General features: G+C 39.5%; 2 protein-coding genes across 4 annotated transcripts in view; one reads left to right on the forward strand and one right to left on the reverse strand.

The window, feature by feature from the left end:
• Positions 1–5,115, forward strand: part of mrpl13 (mitochondrial ribosomal protein L13) — a 5,751-nt gene extending 636 nt beyond the window's left edge. The window contains exons 3-7 of the mRNA XM_085918383.1: positions 337–430; positions 664–724; positions 918–1,004; positions 2,100–2,221; positions 4,928–5,115. Coding sequence (XP_085774509.1) covers positions 337–430; positions 664–724; positions 918–1,004; positions 2,100–2,221; positions 4,928–4,952 — 389 coding nt within the window. The 3' untranslated portion in view covers positions 4,953–5,115. The remainder of the gene's footprint in view (positions 1–336; positions 431–663; positions 725–917; positions 1,005–2,099; positions 2,222–4,927) is intronic.
• Positions 5,116–7,020: 1,905 nt separating this feature from the next.
• col14a1a (collagen, type XIV, alpha 1a) overlaps positions 7,021–25,307 on the reverse strand; it is a 67,754-nt gene continuing 49,467 nt past the window's right edge. For all 3 annotated transcript variants that reach the window (XM_085918381.1, XM_085918382.1, XM_085918380.1), the window contains exons 34-48: positions 23,792–23,950; positions 22,784–22,861; positions 22,047–22,133; positions 20,827–20,880; positions 18,454–18,549; positions 18,011–18,064; positions 14,923–14,976; positions 13,765–13,818; positions 13,607–13,678; positions 12,472–12,507; positions 11,490–11,556; positions 10,866–11,057; positions 10,316–10,393; positions 9,038–9,193; positions 7,021–7,732 (exon numbers count right to left, since the gene is read on the reverse strand). In XM_085918381.1, the coding sequence (XP_085774507.1) occupies positions 7,704–7,732; positions 9,038–9,193; positions 10,316–10,393; positions 10,866–11,057; positions 11,490–11,556; positions 12,472–12,507; positions 13,607–13,678; positions 13,765–13,818; positions 14,923–14,976; positions 18,011–18,064; positions 18,454–18,549; positions 20,827–20,880; positions 22,047–22,133; positions 22,784–22,861; positions 23,792–23,950 (1,266 nt within the window). In that variant the 3' untranslated portion in view covers positions 7,021–7,703. The remainder of the gene's footprint in view (positions 7,733–9,037; positions 9,194–10,315; positions 10,394–10,865; positions 11,058–11,489; positions 11,557–12,471; positions 12,508–13,606; positions 13,679–13,764; positions 13,819–14,922; positions 14,977–18,010; positions 18,065–18,453; positions 18,550–20,826; positions 20,881–22,046; positions 22,134–22,783; positions 22,862–23,791; positions 23,951–25,307) is intronic.

The raw sequence follows: 25,307 nt of genomic DNA on the forward strand, positions 1-25,307 counted from the left end.
CAACACAACACAAAGACCTTTGTGGGTTACCAACAAATTCTTAGAATATTCAATTCAATTCAAATTGCATCTTGTTCTTAACAAGATGGAAAAAATGTTGGACCACCCTCTATGGATATTCTCAATATAAAAGGAATCAAACAAACCAAAAACCCAAATTTTTGGTTGTCAATATTTTCCACTCCGTTTTCATCTTTTGTGTGTATGTTTTTTTGGAATTGATTTGTTGAACAAAAGTGAATTATAGATTTAACAATTGACAGTTAATGTGTGTTATAGTGATATATCGTATCATATTGTTTGCTGAGCTTTGAATTGACTGTTCCCTGTGTGCAGGTGATTGCGGTGACCATGTCGTGGTAATAAACAGTAAACACATTGCCTTCTCTGGTAATAAATGGGAGCAGAAAGTCTACTCATCACACACTGGGTGAGCGATTTTCTCCGTTCGCAGGCTGCCCCGTCCCCCCCCCCCATCAGCTGCGAGTAGTTCCACGTTATATTTTTTCCCCAATATTTTTGTTAGGTGTTGTGCTATTCGATTTTTCCAATAATAACGGTGTCACAGTGGTCTAACAGTTACAAGCAAAGACCAAACTTGTTCTCCGGAGGCCATAAGGCCAAACATTCCTTACTCGATGTGTTTTCTTATCTTTTCCAAAGTTACCCTGGGAGCTTCAAACAAGTCACTGCTGCTCAGCTTCATCATAAAGACCCCAAAGCCGTAAGCACCACAAGGCTCCCAAAATATACACACCTTCCCTCTTTCCTCGTTTTTTCAATATTATTTTTTATTTTTGGATTTGTCTGAATGAAAACAACAGATTAAAGCAATTATATATTAAATCAAATGTTTTTTTTCCATGCAAGACCCTTCTGTTGATTAAAGTAATTTGAAACATTTCTCCTGCCACCAGATTGTGAAGTTGGCAATATACGGCAAGCTGCCCAGGAACCTGCACAGGCGTACCATGATGCAGCGTTTACATATCTTTCCTGAAGACGTACGTACACATCAGCACTCAACACACGTCTTAATGTATGTTGTATAAAGCTGAATCTATTTTTGTTGTTGTTTTTTTGAGAATTGATCAAATTGGAATATGTCTGTTCAGGTGATGATGAAAAGACATATTCAAATGTTGTACTGTCCTGTTAAGCTATGAGCAACAATGAGCTGTGACTCATGACACAAAGAATTACATGTCAACACTGAAAACAAAATAATCTGTGACAAAGTCATAAAATTAAGAGGATGGAATTTTAGTGTCATTTTTGTCGTTTTCTTGTAGTATCCACTTTCTCCAGTAGATGGGGCCATACGACTTTGCCTTGCTTCTCTTTAGTCTGCATAGAATGCATCTTAAGTCACATTATGATAAAAGTCACCCCAACCCCCACTGTTTTGAAATAGGATTTTAGATTAGGGTTAGGGTTTTTTGAAGTAGGGTTTTACATTAGGGTTATGGTTTTGAAGTAGAATTTCAAACAAGGGTCAGGGTTTCAAGCTAGGGTTAGGGTTTCAAACTTGGGTCAGTTTCAAACTAGTGCTAGGTCGACCCCTTCCCCCCGTTCCAAAATCCCTTCTGCGCCACTGCTTTGAGTCATTAAGTCGTTGGAGACGTGGCCTTGGAGAGTAATATCTCAAGGTCGTGCAAAGGTTTAAAAAGCAGCGATAGCTCACTCGGTAAGGACCTGACTTAGGGGTGCGCATAAAAAGTGTCCTTATTGGTGTCTAAGTCTGGGAATTAGGGTTGCTTATTGGAGACCTGCCAATTTGCTCCAGAAGCACTCGTGACACACTCTTGAGCAAGAATCACCAAGTGTAAATATGCTAATTCTCAAAACTGAGAAACAGAGATACTGTATTGTGCAACAAAAACAAGAGGGTGAACTCTACATTTTGCCTTCTATAGTAGTTTTTCGCATCGAGCAAAAAGATTGAGTAGAATACTGCTGTATGCTCTGTTAGAGCCTATTGTGAGTGAGTCCAAAAGTTATGCCCAAAAAAAAAAAAAAACGGCGGTTCACTGTATGCATGCCTTCATTTATCAACAATTTTCCTCGCCGCCTCCCACTTGGTCTCTGTCCATTGCTAGGAGCTGCCCGAAGACATCCGAGCCAACCTGACAGAGGAGCTACCTCAGCCCAGACAAATTCCCAGGAAGCTCAATGAGTACACGCAGGAGGAGATCGATGCCTTCCCCAGGCTCTGGATGCCGTATGTATAAAATCACACACTAGAGATGAACGTTGCTACAGATATTGGCCCCAAACAGTGCCGTGTTTTGTATATTGGAAATGGTCAAGGACAACAAGGGCCATTTTACGTGATGCTTTCAAACTCTTGGCTGCTGTAGGAAAACTCCAGATGGTTGAAAGTGCTGCAGCTGCTCATGTAATAAAGAAATGGAGCTAACTCAGGCTCTCCGGAGAGTCTTTAGTGGCAACGTAAAAAAAGCATAAACAGATAAATACAGTGTGCAGTAACAATCTGCCTCAAAAGTCAAACAAAATTTGGGTTGGCAAGCCAACATCATGCATGACACCATGATTTAAGTTTTTCTTTTTTTGTGTGTGTGTTTGGGGGGGGGGGGGCATCACAAACATAACAGTTTTGTCCAAATGGGAAAGGCAAATTGTGATAACCACAGAAGCAGAAAAGGAAGCAGCTGACATTATTGTGGTTGTCCAGTACAATCTGATCAATACAATTAATTAACATCTTAATCTGATTTAAACGTCACAAGAATTTAATTTGAGCAATCCCATATAATGCCACTAGGGGCCAGTATTATCCTGCAAACACAGAGGGTCACTTTTCTTTGTAGTACTTGTAGGATAGTTAAAATATGACTTCAGGAAAATTGTTATTCCGTCTTTGTGGGTTCAGTTACATTCTGTGACTCCCTTCACTTTCATTTGTGTTGTCTGGTGTGTGCCGGCTTTGATTTAAACGGACGTCACTTGTCATTTCGCAGGTCTCGTTCAGACAGCTGCCGTGACAATCTTTGAATAGGAAAAAGGCTGAAAATGTCTTACCTAACCTACTTTTCTGTCGGAGGGACAGCAAAATTGTATTCATAGCTTGTCAGAGGATTTCTGCAGAATGATGACAGTGACGCTCGAGTTTGAGTCATCATAGGAATAATCATATTGTCACCGTGTGGCCTCGCCACGTAGTTAACTGTCTCCCCGTCGGGTCATTGGCCACCCTACTGCTTCATTAACTGAACTTTTTTTTTCCCATCTCATCTCCTCAGTATTCGACCGCTCCCTCATAAGGTTGTTTAACACAGTAGTCTGGACTCAGTCACTCTTCAGGCTGATAGAAATAAAGGCTTGACACTGCCTGAATTGAAAAGGAGACAAAGCGGTTCAGAAAATGGATGGTTGGATGGACTTATTATGCAATAATTTCAAACAGTTCAAAAGGACTCTGACATGATTCCATCAAAATATACAAATACATGGTTTGGTGTCTATCACATGAAAATACACGGTATTGCTTTTGTTACCACGACGACCAAGACTTCCCGCCACAAAGTGAGTATCCACTGCTGTCAACTAGGTGAATTGTAGTTAGTGTCAAATCTAGTGACTATGGACCTGATTTGTGTTTGTGAAAACTTTGACCACCCAGGAAAACAGATGTGGAAGCTCATCTACTCACCGGGCACACCCACTGCTGCGTCTGGCAAATAGGCTAAATTGCTTCACAGTTCATTTTACACATCTGTGGGGAGTGTAGGCAAATAGATTAATTTAGCACGCACAATTGGATTTATTAAACCTGAGACGAATTGCAATAGCCAATATTGCGTCTTTAAATGAGGCGTCTAAAAGGCGGAGTCAAAGCCAAGCAGTACTGTGTGCAACTGTGGTTATAATTACTGTGGCAGGGGGAGAACAGATTTTTATGCTCGTGTATGAAAATGGAAATGGCTGGAAGTACCAAAATTATCACAACATCTGTTTGGCAATGCGATTTTGGAGCCTCGGAATGATCAAAGGGCTGACTTCGAACAAGTCACAAGAAGGAGTCATGCTACGTTAACAGTATGAATTGTGGAGCTGTGGCTCTTTACCATCTCAACTTGTCATTTTAAACTGAAGCTATTTGAAATTCAGGTGGAGGAGTCAAAACGAGTCAAATATTGTAATTAATGAACGTGTACTTCTTTGGACTTGTTAAAGTACTGAGGAAGAAATTGCCAATTTGAGTCTCATATTGGAGAACTTTGACAGTTACTGAGCCATAAATAGTTATTTCAACACATTTCATTCCTGGTCAATGTTTGCATGCTGAGCTTGAGCTGTGAGAGAAGGATTAGTGCATTATGTGCAAGCTCTGTCCTCGTTTGGCCTCAGCTCGGTGTCGCCAATCACCGAGTCGTAATAAATGAAATTGACCAAGTATTGTTTACTGGTCCGGTCTTCAGCCAATCAGTGTCGCTGCGGTGCGGTCGTCAAGGTCAAGTTTAAAGTGCTTTGTTCAAGAGAGCGGCTTTTGCCTTGTTAATATTCACTCTGTCTTTTTGTGAGGTTGGGGTCGCAGAGGGCGATTTTAATCATTGCCCTTTATGAAAACAGTTAATATTCTCTCAGGGTCTTGGAGTAGACACACACACACACACACACACACACACACAGAGACACACAATCACACAAAAACTCAGACAGAAAATAAACAACAAACAGAACTATAAGAACTGCCTTGAAACCAAAACGTCTCATGGTAATATCAGACTCAGGTCTGAAATGAAATATGAACAACAGACCAAAAAGATGCTTGGTGTCATTTTGAAAGTACAAAAACAAACATGGATAAAAATCTGTGTGACTTGTCATTCATCACCTTCCTATTTGTGGTACGTGCCTGCTTTAATGTGAAACTTGTTTTTTTTTTTTTCTCCCTACTTGGCAGAACTGAAGACTTCAAGATGCAGTAAGAAGACAAGGACTGACGTAATTACGCAAAAGCGTCTTGGACTGACGCGATTGCCATCTTTGCAGTTTTACAACAAAGTGTCACCATGTTGTGTTTAAGAGCTGCACTTGTCTTACCGACTTTGACTCCCACGCAAACATTCATGACATTCTCACTAACAAAAATCACAATTGGAGATGAGTAACAGCTATTCATGCGGCAAATGCTGTTTTTCTTTCTGTCAACGTGTTCACTTTTTTGATTATTTGACTTTTGTTGTAAAATAAAATTTCAGACATTCTAATTGAGAGCATTTTTTTTTTTTAAATATCATTTGAGCATTTTCTTTGTAACATTTCCAAACAATAAAAGCATCATTTGTTGTCTCATGACAGATTTATTGGTTATAAAAGCAAACAAAATAAATACATTCATGCAATGACACATTTCTTGTTCAGTTAAGAAAACAGAAAAGATGCCAGTCGGCTCACTGCTCACGTTTTGTGCTTGTGGATGAATCCTAACTAGTTTTTGTTTGACTGCAAACTGAATCAAGTTAAGGAGTCAAGACAATAACAAAAATGTAAACAACAGCAACAACACTTGTCTAATTTTGTCATTTTAGTGTTTTGTATTATGGTTTGATGCCCAATTGAGGCAAATCAACTAATATAATACATTTTGTTCTAATTTATGAGTTTTGTGACATATCAGAGCAGCTATCAACCGATTTATGATCTTGCTATCAAGGTCAATTGTAACCATTGACATTTCTTTCTGTGGAACCCAGCAGCTCACAAGTATTGTGCTGAGATAAACACCACAAAGGTTTATGACAACCCAAACACGGAGTAGCAATAATAGAATTTAACGCAATGAGTACTGTATGTATTCCACAGTGTTCAGGTAATTTGGGGAGGGGATCGATGTATTCAGCTGAAGGGAAGCAAACAACACTGTACACTGTATTTTTTTTCACCCGAACTAAATGTGAACACAGCCGAAAAGATGAACACACAAACAGATCACCGGGTGATGTTTAGTCAACGTAAACAGCTGGCTGTACAAGTGGTAACACCTCATCATTTTTCAAGACGAGATGTTTGTGAAGATGAGCGGGTGCCTATAGAAAGCTGTTTGAGCATTTATTCTAAATCCATTATAAGATTCACTTATGCACTTGTTAGACAATTCAGCTCACCGGTGGAACATTTGTTCGTTGAAATCTTTTTCCTAGAGGTGGGGGTCGCCAGAGAGCGGCCATCGCATAACTCCACCCCTGGCTCATGTTAAAAATGGCGTGCTAATGTGCACAAATGTCAGATTAGTGCAAGGCTGTAATGGGAAAATCCACAATGTCCTTTGTAGTGAGGACAAAGAAGGTACTGATTCATGGACACCGGGGACATTGAATAAATGCTGAAATGGCTTCCCATAGCTCATCTCACCTTAACGATTACAAACAGAACAAAGATCAGGCACTTTTTGCAATATTATACAAGAGTCCACAGAGATATTTACAGACAGAAACTACTCGGAGAGGGAATGGAAAGGGGTGGGGACTTCTTGCTGCAGCTTATTTTGTGTATGCGTAGACTTCAAGCACTTGAGGTGAGTGCTTCCTCCTTGATGACAACGTCGCGGGTCAACCTCCTGACCACGCCGGGTGACCGCACTTCCACATCTTCTGAGCGGGAGGGGTCGGAACGGTAACCATAGCGATAGGGATGAGGAGCGTAGTAAGGGTCCTCTTCACTCTCCTCTTCCTCGTCTTCCTCATCATCACGGGCTACTGCTGAAGGGTTGTAGGCCTGGTTGTAGGCTTGATTGTAGGGTTGGTAGCCACCATGAGGCAAAGTTTGGACTGTGAGAGGGTAACGGGAACATTGGAGGTCAGTTGTGGCACACACTTGGTGGGAAATAACTCCATAGGGGAGTCCAAGGAGCAGAATTAGAGCTGCCTGGAGGGCGTTTAGGAAAAAACTAATCCCGCCACCAGAGTTGCAGTCCCTTCTTTGTTGTCGCTGACTGTCGGTTAGTTGGGGTACCCAGTTAGCAGGCAATGGCGGACAAAACAAAAATGACATCCACCCTAATAATAGGTTTGTCTATTGTCAGGAGACTGTTGAAGTCAATCATTTAATGAATGACGTTTTTGAAATATTGATTTGTTGTTGCGCAGGGGCCCAAGGGTGGAGTCAAAAACTGCTTCTCCATCACCATCTTGAGAAGAGAAGCTTTGAAGAAACCTAAGGAGCATGCAGAGGTTGAAATTTCATCTCCTGGTGAAGTTAGAGAGGGTGACAACACCAAGCCCAAATTCGATGGGGGTTGTGGCCATTTTTAAGCAGGCAAACTGAATAAAGCAGCCAACGAGTAAGAAGTCACTTGCAAGTGGTCTTGAAAAACGAGATTAGCGCTGAAGAGATTTGAAGAGGCTGCGGCACCGAAGCATTGTGTGCGCATAATAACAGTATTATGGTCTGTTTTTGGTAAACTATAATCCACGGTTGCCTCAGAGATTGTCAAAATATGGCGCCGGAACAGCAAAGGAAGGCTGAATTAGACTTTTTTCCCTTTTCTTTCTTCTTCTTTTTTTTTTAAATCCACAATGTGCAAATATAAAGCGGTTCTGGAAAAAAAAAATGCTCCTGCAGGAAGGAAGTTTTAAATGCTTGCAACTCTCCATCGCAAAGGAGGATGGATATCTTGAGGAAGTCTCTGAAGTTACAGGATGCAGAGGAAGGACAGGAGGACAGCTGGAGAACGCTCCTCAATAATCATTCCCATAGTCCCGTTGAACTTGAGTCGTGGAGGAGGAAGAGGAGCAAAGGGAAGAAGGAAAGGAGATGTTACCTCACGTTACAAAAGCACCCAAAGACACCAGATGGTTCAAACTCTCAAACTGCACAGACACCAGGTTGCAGAGTTCCAACAGTGGAAATGATTAGTGTTGAACTGGGAGAAAACACTAGAGGAACCAAATCAATACTTTTTAGTCAAACTATAGTCAGTACAAATGAGATCAGACATACAAACAAATGCTGGAGTTTATGACGCAGGGATGTAACATTTCACCCGCAAACAATTCAGTACAGACGAGGCCTTTCAAAGTTATAACATAAAAAGTGGCGCCTGAATAACTTTCAGGAATTTGAATGTGACTTGATGGATAAAAGTCTCACCGTCAGCCACTTTTAGAAGACGATCAGGATGATACAAGTGTCTGAAGCTGTTAGAGGTGTGATGACTTTGCTGTGAAGCAGCTCTATCAGACATGCAGCTGCCTCATCACTATCAATATTCAAATCTGCCTTTTATCTGTTTTAGGGTTTGTTTACCAAACCACACACTCAAGACGGTTGTCAAGTACATAAACTTGTCAGAGCAACAATTCTAAAAGCCAGATTAGGGTGCATTGTCTGAGAGGTTTATGAGAACAATAACAGTGTGAACCCACTGCCGCTGTCTACATTATTGCCTTTCATATTTATTTATTTTTTTTTTAAACTAAATGAACAGCTGCTTTCTACCCCTCAAAATGGGTGGAAATAGGAGGTTGAATTATCTGCATGAATTATTAAGAAGTAGAACATTTTTGACTTGTCTGACTGAATAAATATCATTTTCAATTCTGTTGGCAGTTGCAAGAATGATGGATGTGTCAATCTAAAAATAATAAGTTCCTGGCATATAAAGATTCTTAAGGTTAAATTAAATTCTCTAGATTGAATTCTTAAGCTTAAAAAACCCCCACTTTCAGCTATGGTGTTATTTTTTCAGTTATCATTAGCTCATAAGTATTTTTAGTTATTTGGTTTTGTTTTAGTGCAAGGACTATGCAAGTAAATAAAAGAGGCCAACTATTATGTATGCAGAGAAGCTTTTTGTTGTGCCAACTTAACAAAACGAGTATTGCTTATGATATAGTAAAGAGCGTTTTAAATCGAGGAGCTGAATCTGTACTTTTTGCCATTATTTTTTTAACAGGTGTAGAATTTGCATTTCTATGATAAAACCAATCAAGCTTGTAATTTTATTCTTGCCCCTTCCTCGTTGTCCATCCTTTCCTGTCCAAGTACTTTCCTGGTGTGCTCGTGTGCTTACCTCCAACATTGTACCCCAAACAAGAGTTCTGGTCGCAGTAACCTGGCGATCCAGCTGGTCCAGGGGAACCTGGATTGCCCGGCCTCCCTGGAGCCCCCGGGCTCCCAGGTCGCCCGAGGGGTCCCTGACTTCCTGTGCGCCCCTCACCTGGTGACCCTGAAGAGGAAATCAGAGCAGATAAGGAAGAGTTGGCAAAAACGTAGCAGCGAACGTTAGTGATATCATTTTTTTGCTCTTGCTCCAAAGTGACATTAAAGCCGCCGCCTGCTATGTCGACTCTGCATAAAGGAAGCCACAGGGGAAAAGAGCGGCTAACAAGCAGACATTTACACAGCGGGTTTGTTTTTATGGACTTCAGCAAGAGATGAAGTCAACAGTATATTTGGCTAAGTGAGATGATCCACTTCATCATCTATTCTTAAAAATAACAACCCCTCGAACAGTATTTATGAAGGAGTCTACTGAACAATGTTAAAGGAACACACAATGATGGTTTTGTTTAATTAAAAAAATTATCTTAATAAAAACTGTTTATCTTTGAGTTACAGCTGTCTTACCGGAAGCCTTTATAAGATATTACAAGAATGTGTCGTACAGACTCACGGCTATCACCACGCTGAGGCAGACAAATCCCAACGCTTACGAGGAAATCAAGTTCTAGTTCTTTATGTAAGAGCAACACACTCCCTAAAGCTGATTTTTCATTTCATCAGAGTAAAGTGCAAACAAGTCTCAACTCCTTCACTTTACTACTGAAACATACAGTGCATGGTTTTGTTCGATGAAACAAGGAGCTCCAGGAGCTCAAAGCACAGCACAAAGTAATCGAGCAGTTTTAAAACAGTTCTGAAGAATTCAGACTTTCTGCCAAGGCCTTTGTCACCCATAAAAATCAATGTGTGAAGATTGATGGGCTGGAGTCTTAATAGCCAAAAGAAGGTCAAGTTTCATCAGACCTCCTACCACAGGATCAAAAAGTATTCCTACGTTGGCACAAAAAATTCCAACCTGTATTACTGAGATTCGATTTTCCTCATTTTAAATAAATTGCAATATGCAATCGGGATTAAATGTGGACACATCGAATTTACTTTACAGATGTATTTTTGCAAATTCGAATAATACATTTGAATTTGTTTCCTTTATAAAACCCCAAAATGTGAGTATGTGGACAAAGAACATCAAAATCCAGGTCAAACATTTGAGACAGTAGACTGCACACAAGCAAAAAAAAAAAATCCAAAGCAATCAAGAACTGCTTGGTGGATTGAGTCGCACCTGGTGGTCCCGGGGGTCCCCGAGGTCCTTGTGTGCCAACACCTGGACTGCCTCTCTCACCCTTCTCCCCAGCAAGACCTAAAGACAGCAGGTCATATTTTTCATTTCTACTACATACTTCAATATACCCATTTCAGTATTCCCATTAGATCTGATTCCCAACCTTTCTTGAGCCAAAATTCATAGTGCACCACCAAAAAGTATGTAAAAAAAAAAAAAAAAAAAAGTAAAATCTAACATCTACATTCTGATGGAAAAGCATTTGTTTTACATTTGTTGTACATCACAGATGGCAGATAAAATTGCTTTATTTATGGGGAAAAACAACATTTTGGAACGTAGAATAATTTCCCAGAATTACTGCAGTGTGAATAACTACATACAGTGCAGAGTGTAAAAGATTGAGAATGAGCTGAAAGCACTTGGCGAGAGGACATGTTTGTTTGGAATTTGACAGGGATTCCATTCCCATCTTGACACGTGTCTGCCTTTCCAGACGAGAGTCGATCCTATTTTGTCTGCATGTCACTCAAACCTATTTGTTGCTCACCTCTTTCTCCTGGCCGTCCACTCTGCCCGTTAGAACCAGGGAAACCGGGCCTGCCGGGTGGTCCTTGCTCTCCCTGAGGTCCTGGGGGACCTCGTCTGCCAGGCTCACCAGGTGGCCCGGGCATTCTACGTACTGGTGCAGACGACTGGATTGGGATCTGGTTCAGGATGGAGTTATACCGTGACAAGTGGCCTGAACACACAAAGGAGAGGGTTTATGTTTCTCCTCTAAAAACAAACCACAGCCTGATATGCACTGGCTCTTTAATATTTATAAAAAAATATCTGATATCATGTGAATTTTTTTTCCACCGATACCAAGATGAGATTTTTTTTTTAATTCTTTAAATACGGTGTGTTTAACTAAGCCTATGTTGACCTCCAGCATATGAATATATATATATTTTTTTTATATATTTCACAAACACAAGAAGAAGTTGGTATTGGTTGCTATTCGCGAGCTGGCTCGATCACAATCCTCCACAAATCGTCCCTGACAGCGAGGTCATTTGGTCATAATTAATTCTCTGCAGAATTGTGGATATAAATATTGCACCGAATCTTATTATAGGTGTGAAAGAGTACCCAAGTGAGTGTGTGGGATTTTATTTTGCTGATTACTCACTCTGGATGAGTTGCTCACACACTTCTCTTGCTATAGCGCGCACGGCTGCTTGGGACTGCACGTCACCCTGAGAAAGAAAGAAAAATGTCATCTAAATATAATAAAGTAAATAAAAACTGTTGTTTTGAAGCATACCACTTCCCAAAATGTCTTAATTGGATAAAGAATTACGATTCCGGGGAAATTAATGGATCTAGGCCAATGATGATTGATTAATTCACTGAGGCGTGTCCCCATTTTGCATTTTGAACACATCACGGGAAGAACTTCTCTTTTGTTTTAAAAAGCTATTCAACATTTTAACACATTCAGAAAAATAAAGTCTGCAGGCCATGTGAAAACCCTTCCGCAAATTTGGGAAACGCAGTCTGCTACACTTATTACAATCCCACAACAGATGCGAGTGGTAGCGGCTAAATATTTCATGAGACTATTTCCAATAAATGTTTTAACTTGTCCCTGTTAAATGATCATACCCCCCCTCCCCAATTCACTGTGAAGTGAGTTCCATCATTGGGAAGATGCCCACCAGGCACAAAGTTGTAATACAGATGGAGGGGAGGGGAGGGGAGGGGAGGGGGGGGGGATCCTGCAGAGACCTTCTCACTTCCAGTAAATGAAGCGCAGCAGGACACAAATGACTGTAAAAGTAGATGAAATTGGTTGGGTGAGAGTTTGATTCAGGGTAGGAAATTGTGTGGCTCTCTCTGATCACCCTGTCGCCAAAACTAGACTCCCAATCTGAGGCATGAACACTGACTTGAGTCGCCAAACAAGGAGCAGGCAGTCCAAGAGAGAAACAGAACGAAGGCTTGTGCTACACAAAAAAAAGAAAAAGAAAAAATCTCTCATGGGAGGAGAGGAGGATTGACTTTTTCAAAATCAAGACACCATTGGTGAGTCTGAGCAAGTAATATTCCCATTTCATAAAAGTGAATTAGTTCAAACCATCATTGATTGATTGTAGCGTGGGCAGACTTACTCTTTCTCCTTTATCTCCTTTGATACCAGTGGGACCCTACAAAATAAAAGCACAGAATGAAAATGGGATTTGGATCTCACTATATTTCTCCTTCACCATCAAAAGTACCTTTCAAGTTTTGATACTTTTATATTTGGAGAAAATATAGTCAATCCATGCAGGTCCTTTGTGTACACATAAAAAGTGTACACAAAATTGTGGCTTTGAGGGCTTCTGGCAACACTGTAAAGCACCCGAATCTCATATCTGGTCACGCCATATACACGGAAAAGCTGCCAAGCGCGCCCCGGCTATGAAAGCATATCAGAGTGCAGCACATTGCAATCCCGAAGCAAACAAAAGATAGCATTTTACCTGCCTGTGATTTAATAATCACGTTCGGCATATTGTGGCATTTTAATAAAAAGCTCCTTTATCCTTTGTGTGATGACAATTATATTGTAGAGGACAGGCTCTCTGGGCTGCAAATTGCTTTAATAAAATGCACTTTAACTTTTAAAGTGGAATTCCTCAGAGAAGAGCTTCAGTGGAAAAACCTGGCTAACGATAAGATGATTACTGGTGGTTGTTCTGCAAGTCCATGGTAATATTTTTTTTTCTAATAAATTAATAAAAAATAATAAATAAATGATTAAGAATGATTTATTCCTAAATAATTGTATTTGATAGTTCTAATAATAATTACCATATCTACACATGTAGATAAACACAAGACAATATGCTTTTTCTAAACATTAAAGATAATATGGACAAAATTGAGTTAAACATGTTGGCTTAAAGGCCCCGGGGCAAGCGTTCTGATTTTCCCATGTGGCCCCTTTTCAAAATTAATTGCCCAACCTTGTGTTGCACAGTTGTATCTCATTACTTTTACATTACACCAATTGCTTCTCCCTCATTGCTCTGTTTCCATTTTACGACTACTCATTTCATTTGATTCACATGGTTTTAGCAGAGCTTACATAACTTTTTTGAAGATATATTTTAATTGGCTTTTTTTTTTCTCCCCCACAAGAAAAGCCTCCACATAAGCTTAGATTTTTACGGCAACTGAGGAATATATGACAAATGTATCACAGGTTTTCCTTTATTTGAAATCAATTTAAAAATAAGAAGTAAATATATACGGACTTACAGAAAGTCCTTTCTCTCCTTTAGGACCTGCTGCTCCAATCGGTCCTGTAGCTCCAGGTGCACCCGGGGCTCCCTGAAAGATGGAAAGCATTGGTCGTTTATTAAATGTACCTGCCAAGAATCTATTCTCTGGGTAATAACTAGAAAACCCAAACTTACAAGAGGGCCCGACGGGCCTTGTCGACCCTGAGGTCCATCATTACCTGGTAGGCCCTGTGACAGAAACATTGATTTGGTGTTAGTCAAAATTCATCCGAGAGTAGCTAACCGTTGATGGATAAGACATTTCCGCCATTTACACGTTTGAGTTGCGGACCTACTCAACATTTATTATCATTGCAAGTAACGATTCGTGCAGTTTTGGCACATAGTTGCACAAATCCAGAATTATTCACCTTGGAAAGCTTTGTAAACTTGAATTAGCATCCAACGGGGAAAATAAATGGTTTGCTTTCAGAATGTGCCCTTTCATCACGGACTCTCGCCTTACATGGCTCAAATTCCAGCCCGTGTGAAGTGAAGCCAACGCAAAGCAATGCAACTGCTAAAATATTGAACACAGCTGAAGATACAAGATATTCCAACCAACTAGTTGTTGGCTTGCTTATGATATCAAATCGTATTTGGTGAGACAAAGATTGCCGAGAGCATTCCCTGCGGTGTTTCGACTTCTGAGGCAGCGACGATATCGAGGGGCTATTCAACCGTCCAAATGAAAACATTCGCTCCAACAGCACTTTGTACATTCTTTGCACAGTAACAAATCACGCAAGCGGGAGAGGCACGAAGGAGTCAAGCCTTGTCGCAATCACCCGTACCAAACCACTAAAGACACACTGGAGAAGCTAAACTCACATCTCACAGTTCTCGAAAAATGTGATTGTGTTCATATGTAACAAGAAAAATCCATTTGATGTTTTGATAGAATGAATTGGACAAATGTAACCAGCCAAGCTTGGGCTGTGATTTTGAAGCTCCTCACAAAATATTCAACTTTAAATTCCACCGCCAACATGCAGTCGAATTTCTACTTAAGGTTCTCGCTGGAGAATTTGACTTTAACAAGATTGATCAGAATCTTTATATTTCACAATGTTTATGCGTGTATTATATGTACGACTAATTAAAATTGCCACTGTACTGTAATACTGAAGTAATGGCTCCCATTGGGACAGAGACAAAAACACAGCAGGGATTAACTAACTTGGTGGTGCCATCATTTAAAATGATAAGACATAAAAATGATTCAAATTCGCTTCACTGTGAAATGAGTAAAGGTTTTTTTCTGTCGCTTCGTAGCAACAAAAGATGTCTTACCCTCGGTCCGGGGGGACCATCCCTACCGGGGGATCCCTGGCTTCCAGGAACACCCTAAACACAACACAAACAGAATTTCATCAACATATTCTCAACCTTTATTGAGCCCAGGCACATATTTTACTTTAGAAAAAAACTCACATCACCCAACCAAACAAAAAGTCAAAGTCAAAAGTCAAAGTCAAACGTTACAAAATGCGTACACTGAACTCAAAAATAATGATGATCTCTTAATTTAGTCACCAATTTATTTACTCAGTGTGTCTGTTGAGTTGAACTCAGAGCTATTATTCTGTTGTTTGAGCGGCAACGGGTGGACAAATAGGTTAATTGTACTTTTTATCATCTCGGGAAAGAGCTTTTAATTGTTGGCATGGTTATATAGAAGGACCACGATATATATTTGAGTCATTTCTAGGCAATTAAAAAATGTAAATTGTATCCTTCCACATGATGACCTCTCACTAATGTACTGTGGAACAATAATTAGCAATCAATGATTTTGAACATTCAGTGAGGACATGGGGCCCGTGTGCAGACGGTCTGCTGAGCTGAGCGAAGACGGTGCCTTCACAACAGGAAATGAACTTGTCACATTGGAGCACTGGCATGCTGGGACACAAAGTGGACTTCGTACAATATGGAAGCATGAACTTGTTTTACGAACAGTTTTCCCAGCATCAACCTCTCAGCGCGTGGTAGTGTAAATGAATCATTTCAAAATGCTTTTAAGGATAAAAATCGATATAAAATCTGTGAGGCAGGACACATTCATAATCTAGACTTTGTCTCAAATTTGACAGATGTTGCCTTTGGCAGCCATGCCACGCAGATGAACACACACACAGTCACAAATTTAAATTAGTTGTTTATAATTTACAAGCTAATGAGCAACAGTAACATGTCAAAACTCACTAAAGGGGTGGAAATTTTGCAGCAGGTCAATTTCATTTTATCAAAAGAATGACACGATGCCCTTTTAGCTGAGCCCCGAGTGGTTATTACTGTAATAATATTATGTTGTTTTTCTAGGAGAAAAAAGAATCTTCCCGTGTGGAATGATTGTTTTCAATTGCTTTCTTGTGCATACTTAAAGCTAAACTGTACGAAGAGAGTAATTTATTGCTATAGTAAACATTCCAAGTAAATGACAGCATTTTTAAAAATCATATATTAGTGGGAATGATTCTGGAATAACGTTTGTGTTCAATTATGTAATTCTAATAATATACATTCAGATCTTCTGTGCAATATTAATAAATGAATCAATAAATGAATTAATAAATCAATAAATATTGGACAATTAAATAGAACCAATGTATATGTAAATATAACATAACATATATAACACACACACACACACACACACACACACACACACACACACATATATATATATATAAAACATATATACGTATATAAAAATATATATAAAATTTATAAAAGTTATTAGAAATTAGAAATGTGTGGCAAAGTGTGGGTGCATTTCTGAGTATTAAAGAGAAATGTGCTGGATATGTTTTCACTGCTTGCTTCAAGACTATTGTGAAATGTAAGCAGTGAATACACATACACACATAGAAGTATATATATTCCTCGCTGAGATAAAACAAATAATTACATGATAACACACACTCGTAAAAAAAAACATGATAAGGAAGACGGATGTCCTAACACACAATTTGCTATTCATTGCAGCAGCATTTTCTTTCCTATCAAACTGAAAGAAAAATGAGGGGATGTTGATGATGACAAGGTTATGTGGAATCTACTGCAGCTACAGAAGGAAAAAAGATTGAGGATAAAAGAAAAGAAATACAAACAGAGGTGTTGCTCTATTGATGATATTTGCTATAGCGCTTGAAAAATGGGAACCATCCTGTGAGCACACACACACTTGTATCTACGTATACACTTCTACATACCCCGATACACACACATGCACACGCACAGACACATTCCTATTCTTCTCGCATTTGATTTCAAGGTAAACTTGTGCTGTAGGTTGCAACAAAAGAATGGAGGTCATTCATAGGCTGGAAGAGCCCTCCATAGTTGAGGTCATCAGCAACAGGAGAGCATTTGTTACTCGAAAATGAGATTCAGACTCAGCTCTTTAGTTTTGAGTATTTTAAGCGTGTCAGCCAGTGACTCCACTTTCAATAAATGGTCTTTCAAAACTGAATTTCAAGTCAAACTAAGTTGATAAGCACTGCTTATGTGGGACTCGGAGTGCTCAGAGGATCTTTCAGAGATTAATATTTAATTTGCACTGGCAGGGCAGTAACAGATAACACTAACTTTAGCACTTGAATAAATACAGTCTGTAAGCGTGAATCGTTCCTGCTCATTCGGGAGTTTCAAAGTAAAGTCAATTTCATCCAGTGACACTTTTTTTTTTTTTTTTACTGCTTCACAAGATGGATAAAAATTTTGAACGAACCGATGATAACACATCAAATATGAGTTATAGATGATGAACACAATCTTGAAATATTGGTTATTTTATAATGAAACAAGCTGTGAAGTCTTTAAATGGGTTTCTATGGCAACGAGGCTTGTTGACATCTGTCTGCAGGCTGCAGGCACTTCAGTGATAACTCAGGAGATGTTCATTTGTATTCATTAAGCATGCACACACACACACAAATACAAAGAAGAACAATTTATAAACAATCACAGCTGAGTTTCAGCTCATTTGATCGGAACCAAAACTGTGTGAACATGATTGTTGGGCAGCCTACCAAACAACTGTGTTTGACGGCAGACTTTGTTTCACTTTTATAAGATTGAGGGCTCTATCTAGGTGAATGGGCTAAATCTTGCACGGTGAACCTTGCACAGAGGGGCACAGGCCAGTGTATCTGAGAGAGGGAGGTCTGCGCCGCTGGGTGAGTGATCACATGCAGTCAACTTCAGTCACGGCCAATCAAAGCGACTCACTCCCACAGCTGGGTTTGCACACCTAGCTTGGCAGCGACCAGTTTGCCAAATTGGCAAATGCAAATGGATCTGCTAGCATTTGTATCTCCGGTGACTACAATAAAAGCACCCTTGACGCTTCATAAAGATGGAGCCGAACTCTTACCATTAGGCCGGCTGGGCCGATCTCTCCCGTCTCTCCCTTCTCCCCAGCAGCGCCCTGCAATGTAAACAGTGTTCCACATGTCAGCTGTCTGAATGATAGCAGTCATAGCGACCGATATCAAGGGACCAAAGAAACTAACAGCCGTTTTCTTCATAAAGTTCTTCCTTAACGCAACTGAACTTTGGACTTGAGCCTACAAATTTCTGGCAGGATATCTTTTTGACAGTTTATGCTGGCAGGTGTTTTGATATTACAGAACTTGGGAAAACACAATGGGAGCTTTTGCGCCAATTGTGGAAAAAATTATTTCCTGTCATACCATTTGTCATGCATGTATAGGACCAACAGTACAGTTTTTTTTTTTTTAACACTATGTAACACCTTCTTCCTGGAAAGGGGAATTTATCTGATGTACTGTGAGCACATCAACGAGCAAACCTTACCGGAGGCCCCTGAATAGAGCGGCCACTGGGTCCTTGAGGACCTGGCAGTCCTGGTGGTCCCACAGAGCCGGCCTCTCCCACAGGTCCTTGAGGTCCCTACACAAATAAAAAAATAAATATAAGAATTAAACAAATCATTAAATTAATTAAATATATGAATACAACAAGTATCCTACATAGTATAATAAAACAAGTAATACATAAAATTAACAGGTACAACCTGATCATTGGAATATTGCAATTTCATTAGTGGCACTTTTACTCAGCAGCTACAATATGAGGTACATTGGTACAATCTTTTTTTTAATTATTTGGTTACCTGAAAAAATATGTATCTCGAGTATGTGTGCGGCATATGATTGTTTAAAGAAGAATAAAAATGTCCTTTATCCTGCCTATGGTGGATTCTTAGGAATTTTGAAAAAGACTCTTGGGTGGGCCATTTCATGTTCATCTTTTGACACGCTGTCCAAAAAACATTAATATTTTCTCATTGACTTACTGAAAGGCCTCCCTGCAAGTGGTAGGGAGAACCCTAGCCAAAACACGCGACCTCCTTCCACAGCTGCTGCATGGGTAGTTACACTGCACCATAGTATAAATGTACAATATATCAACATATACTGTATTGCAATCCTTTATCAAATCAGGAATGTGCAATAGTGCAACAGTGTAGTTAGACAATGTTGAATTCATAACATCCATGCTCGTTAGTTAAGCTCATTAGTTGCAAACATCCATGTAACTAAAATATATCGAAATTTGTTTTTTTGTAATGTGCAGCTGTTGCCATTATATGTGGCAGTAAATGTTGCGAATGTATTGCCGTGTTTGACAGCAAAGTCCATCACACATGGTGCAACTTGGACTGACCGCAAAAAAAATCCCCAGAAAAAAACGAAAGACTGTTGGCGTCTCACACGTACATTCAGCATTTTGATTTATGGACATCCTGCAATGTTAGATGCAGTTTTTGGAGAATGCACACACAGTATATATTTTTTATGAAACCACGAAAAAGGACGAACAGTCAAGGAAGAGACAGCTTTCTTCAATTTTTTTTGGGGGTGAGAATAAAAAAGAAGACTTCATTTACTTGACTGCAATACATTCAATGCTCGCATACGCTTCGGTAATGGTGACTGCAAGCTTTTCCATTTCACCCAAAGGTGAGAAATAAAAAATACAATTAATTGGGCAAGTATGTTAAAAACACACAAGGATTTTATCTCTATTCGAGCCACTGTAGTATTACATAAAACAAGCCACCATAACAAAAGCTCCAAAAGCTCCTACATGCACTTTTGTCAAGTATTTCTTGGACTCCTTCTGTCACATTCCACAAAAGCACTATCCTGCCAAACCCAAAAAGGTAAGCAGAACTGGAATGTTCACTGGCATCCACGTTAATGTTCCACTGAATTTACGCCACACCGCTACATGAACTGACAAGTATAGTTCAGCAGCTTGGTGATGAAGTACTGACTGCAAGAGTGAAAATTTAATCAAATCTGTATAACCACAAGCTTTATAGGGTGGGAATAAGGTTAAAATCGCCAGTCGTCTAAATGTGTGTGAGTGCAAAAGGAAAGAAGGGGTGCATTGAGTGTTCAATGTTATTCCATTCAGATTCCTGGGAATTGTTTTCCTCTCCTTAGCTAGAGTTAAGCTAAATTTAGCCAACATGTCTGCTTCAAGAACAAAGTGGGATTTTATAAAAGACTCTTTGTGAACACTTCATATCCTAGGACATTTGATTCCATGGTTTGACCACATCAGTAGGGAATAGATGGGGGTTGTTCGATCCTTAGAGAGCAGGTGTGGACAAAACACATGTAGAATATATAGTCAGCAAGTCCATGAGAACATTGCTGAGAGATGTTGTGGGTGTTTTTATTGATCCTCCCTCAGTGGTTCCTCATGGGAGGGCTATCTCACTCTCCTATAGCATTGTACCTCCACCACATGAATGCATTATCTTCGACTCATTAAAGTCACACAGACATTTAATAAGCTCCCAATCCACCTTCACTTTACAAATTGCATTCACTAATGATGCAGCGTACTGTCTATTCAGCAAATTATTGCTCAAATGATCACAGATTTTGAAGAGATATATAAGACGTCATTAGTTTGATGTTTTTCTATTTTTTTTTTTTCAAGGTGAAGAGCTACAATAGCCACGGCTCTCGTATGCGGCTAAAATTCAGGAGGAATGAGTCAGCGTCTTTATGAAATTGCTTATAAAAGCTACCCATGTGATTTTTTTTTTTTTTTTTTTTTTTTAACATGAAAGCTACTGTGCATTTTCACAGATCCCCAAAATGCTTACAGATTCATTTGCTTGTCTAGTCAAGCACCAAAAACACTCACCGTCACTCCAGGTTCCCCCCTGTCTCCTCGTGTTCCCCGTATCCCCGGACCACCCTAGAACATAGTACATAAGTACAATGCACTCCAAATTAAATAATTACAAAATGAATAATATATTGTGTTAAAATAAAGATTATGGTTCACGGTTGACAAACATTGAGGCATGGTGACTGGTATGCTGCTTTAGCGCCGAAAATATTTATCTCATTATGACAGTCGCATTGCACAGTTACAATGTGATTTAAGTAGACTATTCAAAGCTGCGGGTCCAAACAGACATTGTGAAAAGGAGACATTTAAAGGGAGCTGGTGTTGGGATGAAGAGGACATAAAAGAAAAATAATAGCCTGGCCACAAAACAGTATCACAGCTGCATGTTGCACTGCTGAAGAATGAAAGTGAAAGAAAAATTCAAACATAAAAAGAGATGAAGGCAGGATAAAGGGGGAAAAAAAGGTAAAAAAAAAAGTGCATTTACTTCTATTTTAGCCATTTGTTGCTGAACTGCAACTTTGCTGCAATGCAAGCTTCTTAAATGAGAATAAATAATTAAGGAAAATTAGAAAGACGCCTTCAAGTGAATTTCTCAAATGAGAAAGTGGACCTGACTTGGGTGCACCGGGATGAAAATTGTGGCGGATGGTAATCTTCTGTGATAAATGAAATCACCATTTAATTACGCTCTCAAACTAGGTAGTGCCGATGGTGGAGGCAGACAAAATGATTGAGAGTTGTAAGTGAATAGCGGAAAACAGACCATATGGTGAATGGAACGTCTGAGCGGGGAAACAGAGACAGACTAATTGAAAATGAAGATCATGACGAGGAGAAGGCTCAAGCCATTAAAGAGGTTGTGTTACTTAGAATGTCTTTTCTGAAATACACCTTCTACATTGCAACTTCAAGAAAATAAATCTGGAAAGTGATGTTATTAGTGTTATATTTGAATCCATTTAAATCAAAGTAACTTCAGTGTGGACAAACCAATTAATCAAAATGAATTTTCTTACTTTTGCATCACACGAAACATTTTATTCCTACTTCTATTCCTCTTTGACTATACTGTTCAAGAAAAAAAACTGAAACAAATATAACATAAACAGACGCTATGAGTATTGCCATTTATAAATTAGACTCCAGGGAAAGAAAATGAACGAATAAAAGTTGACTAACAACACATCTGTGGTCAATCATAAAACGGTATGACAGAAACAACTCACAGGAGGTCCGGAAGGTCCTGGGGGTCCCTTGCTGTCTTGAGAACAGGTGCAGGCGTGAGGCATTGAGGGGCACTCCTCTTCAACTCGCTACAACATAAACACAACAACTCTTCTTGCTTAGCTATGTCAGAGTTGTGAGCCAAATAATTCCCCGAGTCATCATTACATTTTTTCAGAAAAAAAAACTCGTTTCAATTCAACCTTTGCCAATGACCATGACCCGGATGAGTGAAAATCTACACATCCGTGAAGAAAAATACACTGACTTTTTTATTGTTGTGCTATTAAGCAACAAACTACATACACAACATTCCCTTTATATTTTGTAATGTTTATATCAATAAATGTAGTGTGATGATTAATTCAGAGCATTGATTCTGTAGTGAATTTTGCAACTCATACCTCTCATGTGTGTACATGCGAACATAATGGAAATAGAAACATTATACAGCACATCCTCTGGGGTGCACCATTGCATGTAATTCAATTTTGAAAATGAAATTAGGTGCGGTTAAACACCAGTGCTGCTTCGCCAGTGGCCATCCCCATTCAAACGAATTCCAAGTCATTTGGACCTCATTTTAATTTGGTCGTTCTGGTTTTATCGTCACTCGATTTGATCACAAGCGCAATTACGGCTCTGATTATCTCAAGCTGTGATATCCACCAAATGACTGCACGTTCACAGATGACAGGAGTGTGTGTTTATGCCAATGTGTGTGTGTGTGTGTTCTTACCAAAGCTGGGAGTTCACAACACTTATCCCTGCTTGCCCACGATGTACTGCAGATGATATCAAACATCTGGAGCTGAAACTGCAAATACACCCACACAACGTTAGACTCGGAGCAGTTTCGCTTTAATGGCCTCAGAGATATACATACATCTCGATATGATGCAATGTGATGTGAACAGCTTAGGGTTAATGGTCAGTGATATGTTAAGTGGATAAAAGTCCACTTGTCCTCCTTGTCCTATTAGAGAAATACTTTTGCTCAGCATGTTCCAAGCAGCACTTAATCTTTTACAGCCCACTCGATCCTGATTTTCCTATGAGACTTGATGTGTCGTACATGGCTAATAATTCACTTGGCCTTTCTCTATGCCTTTAAACATGTAAACGCACTTCGCTGCATCATTGCTTTATCAAGTTATGGGAGAAATATTGAGACGTTTTTTTTTTGTTACATACGGAGAAAATTTGCTATTCTCACTATCAGAAATTTCTTCAAACTCTTTTTTTGTCGTGGACCTCATCGTAGTCATAGTTTCTCGCAAAGGGCCATTATGATTGTCAAAGTCTTCCATATACAGTATAGGCTACAAAACAAATTGATCCATAACTACTTTTGAAATCAGAGACTTTATAAAAACTGTTCAAAATATTTTTAAAAGATGAATGGTAGTAGAAATTGCAAGCAATATCTCTATTTTCTTAAAAGTCAAGACAATTTGTAATTTTACTAATGACAGTTGATGCACAATTTGTCTTCACGGGCCACATAAAATGATGTGGCGGGCCACATCTGGCCCCCGGGCCTTGGGTTTGATACTAACACTAGCTGAATTGATAAGTGAAGTTCAACAGCTTGGCAATCAAATGCGGCCTCCCCGAGTAAGACAGGAATCAAATGTTTATGGCTGCTCACTTTTAGGGGTGTGATAAAGGTTCAATTAGCCAATGGGGGATGAGATAATTAGCGGACGTTAATATGCAAGCAGGTCATACATGACTCAACACTGACCGGAGCAGAGTTGTCCCGTCTACGTCGAGACCGCACCAAGCGTCCCAGGACCTCCACGCCATCCGTGGTGATGTTCCCGGCTGCAGTGATGGCTTTTTCTCCCACAACGGCGCAGTCTAACACCACCTTGACTGCTGTCTTGCTGATGCTCACATGGAGCTAAACAAAAGCGAGCATTAAATGCATTTTGAGTATTTATCAAATTACAGTCCAAACATGATTTATTCCGATGTTAGCGTTACTTGTAGATTTGATGGCAACAAAAGCTTTTGGTGGTTTGAGGTTTGATTGTAAGCCATGTTTATCCTGATGAGATCAAGCACATGTCTGCAGTTTTGAATACATATGAATAAATAAAAGAGCAATTGGGGTAAAATATAAAGTAAACAAAAAGAGAAAAGTGATTATTCACAGTCTCAAACATCAACAGCATCACTTGGTGTTTATAGGGCACCTCGTTTGTTTTGGTCTGGCTTATCATTTTCCAGACATGAGACAAATGGCTTTTGGTTCTTCTGCTGAGAGTGATGCATTATCACTCATATTGCACGTATGATTTGGGAGGGAAATGGGGGAGATTTTTTTTATTAACTCTGTTGTACTCTGAGAGCGAGAATCCATAACACAGCGTTATTGAGCGATTGTTATCCGCAAAGAGCACAAACACAGCTAAACAAACACCAACGAGAGAAAAAAGGTAATCAGAGCAAAAAAAAAAACCAAATTACATAGTTGACTTGATATTTGTTTATTGTGAAATATATGTCGCTTAGCGTGAATACTTTTTTTTTCGATTTGGGTTGAAATGTATTATATTCATTTGTATCTCTCACTTCCAACTGTATATTTTGGCTACACACCGCTCAGAGAAGCAGACTGTGCAATTTGTTTTGTACCCAGCATGACTCAAATTGTGGCTCTCTGTAGACCCATCCCAATACCTTTAAAAATGATGGGTTAAAAATTGGACCGCCTCAGGTTGTCGTGGGGGGGAAAACAACGATGTTGGGGTTGTTTTGAACAAAAAATTGGTCATTTTGGGTCAATTTGACCCAATTTGGTTCAATTTTTAACCCAGGATTTTCAAGGGTGCATGGGTACCATAGGGTACCCGCTCACTAATCTTTTCAATTTGCGTGAAGAAAATATCACTGCATTTGTAGTTTGCCCTGTCTAAATCCTCCCACCTTACTCATTGCCTCAAGATGAAAAAACTTGACACGGTAATCTTTCATGTACAAGTCACTGTACAAATGTGGCCATCTTTCTTTTAAGTGGAATGTAATGAATTCTAAATATTAAATTTGTTATGTATTGCATATTTTATGCGTGGCTTTGCATAAATAGTTGCATAAATTGCAGATTTAGCTCAACAGATATAGTCCCCTAATGAATATTCATGTAAGGGGCAGGGTTAGTTCAGTTCATCTTTTAATAAATGAGGAGTGTGGTATTTCAATTGCTCAAAGAGTCAAAAAGTGCCCTAAGAACACATGACAGCTGTTTTTAAATGAGC

This window comes from Syngnathus leptorhynchus, chromosome 8 (genome assembly GCF_054491065.1).
Source record: "Syngnathus leptorhynchus isolate UIUO chromosome 8, UIUO_Slep, whole genome shotgun sequence".
Taxonomy (NCBI): Eukaryota; Metazoa; Chordata; class Actinopteri; order Syngnathiformes; family Syngnathidae; genus Syngnathus; species Syngnathus leptorhynchus.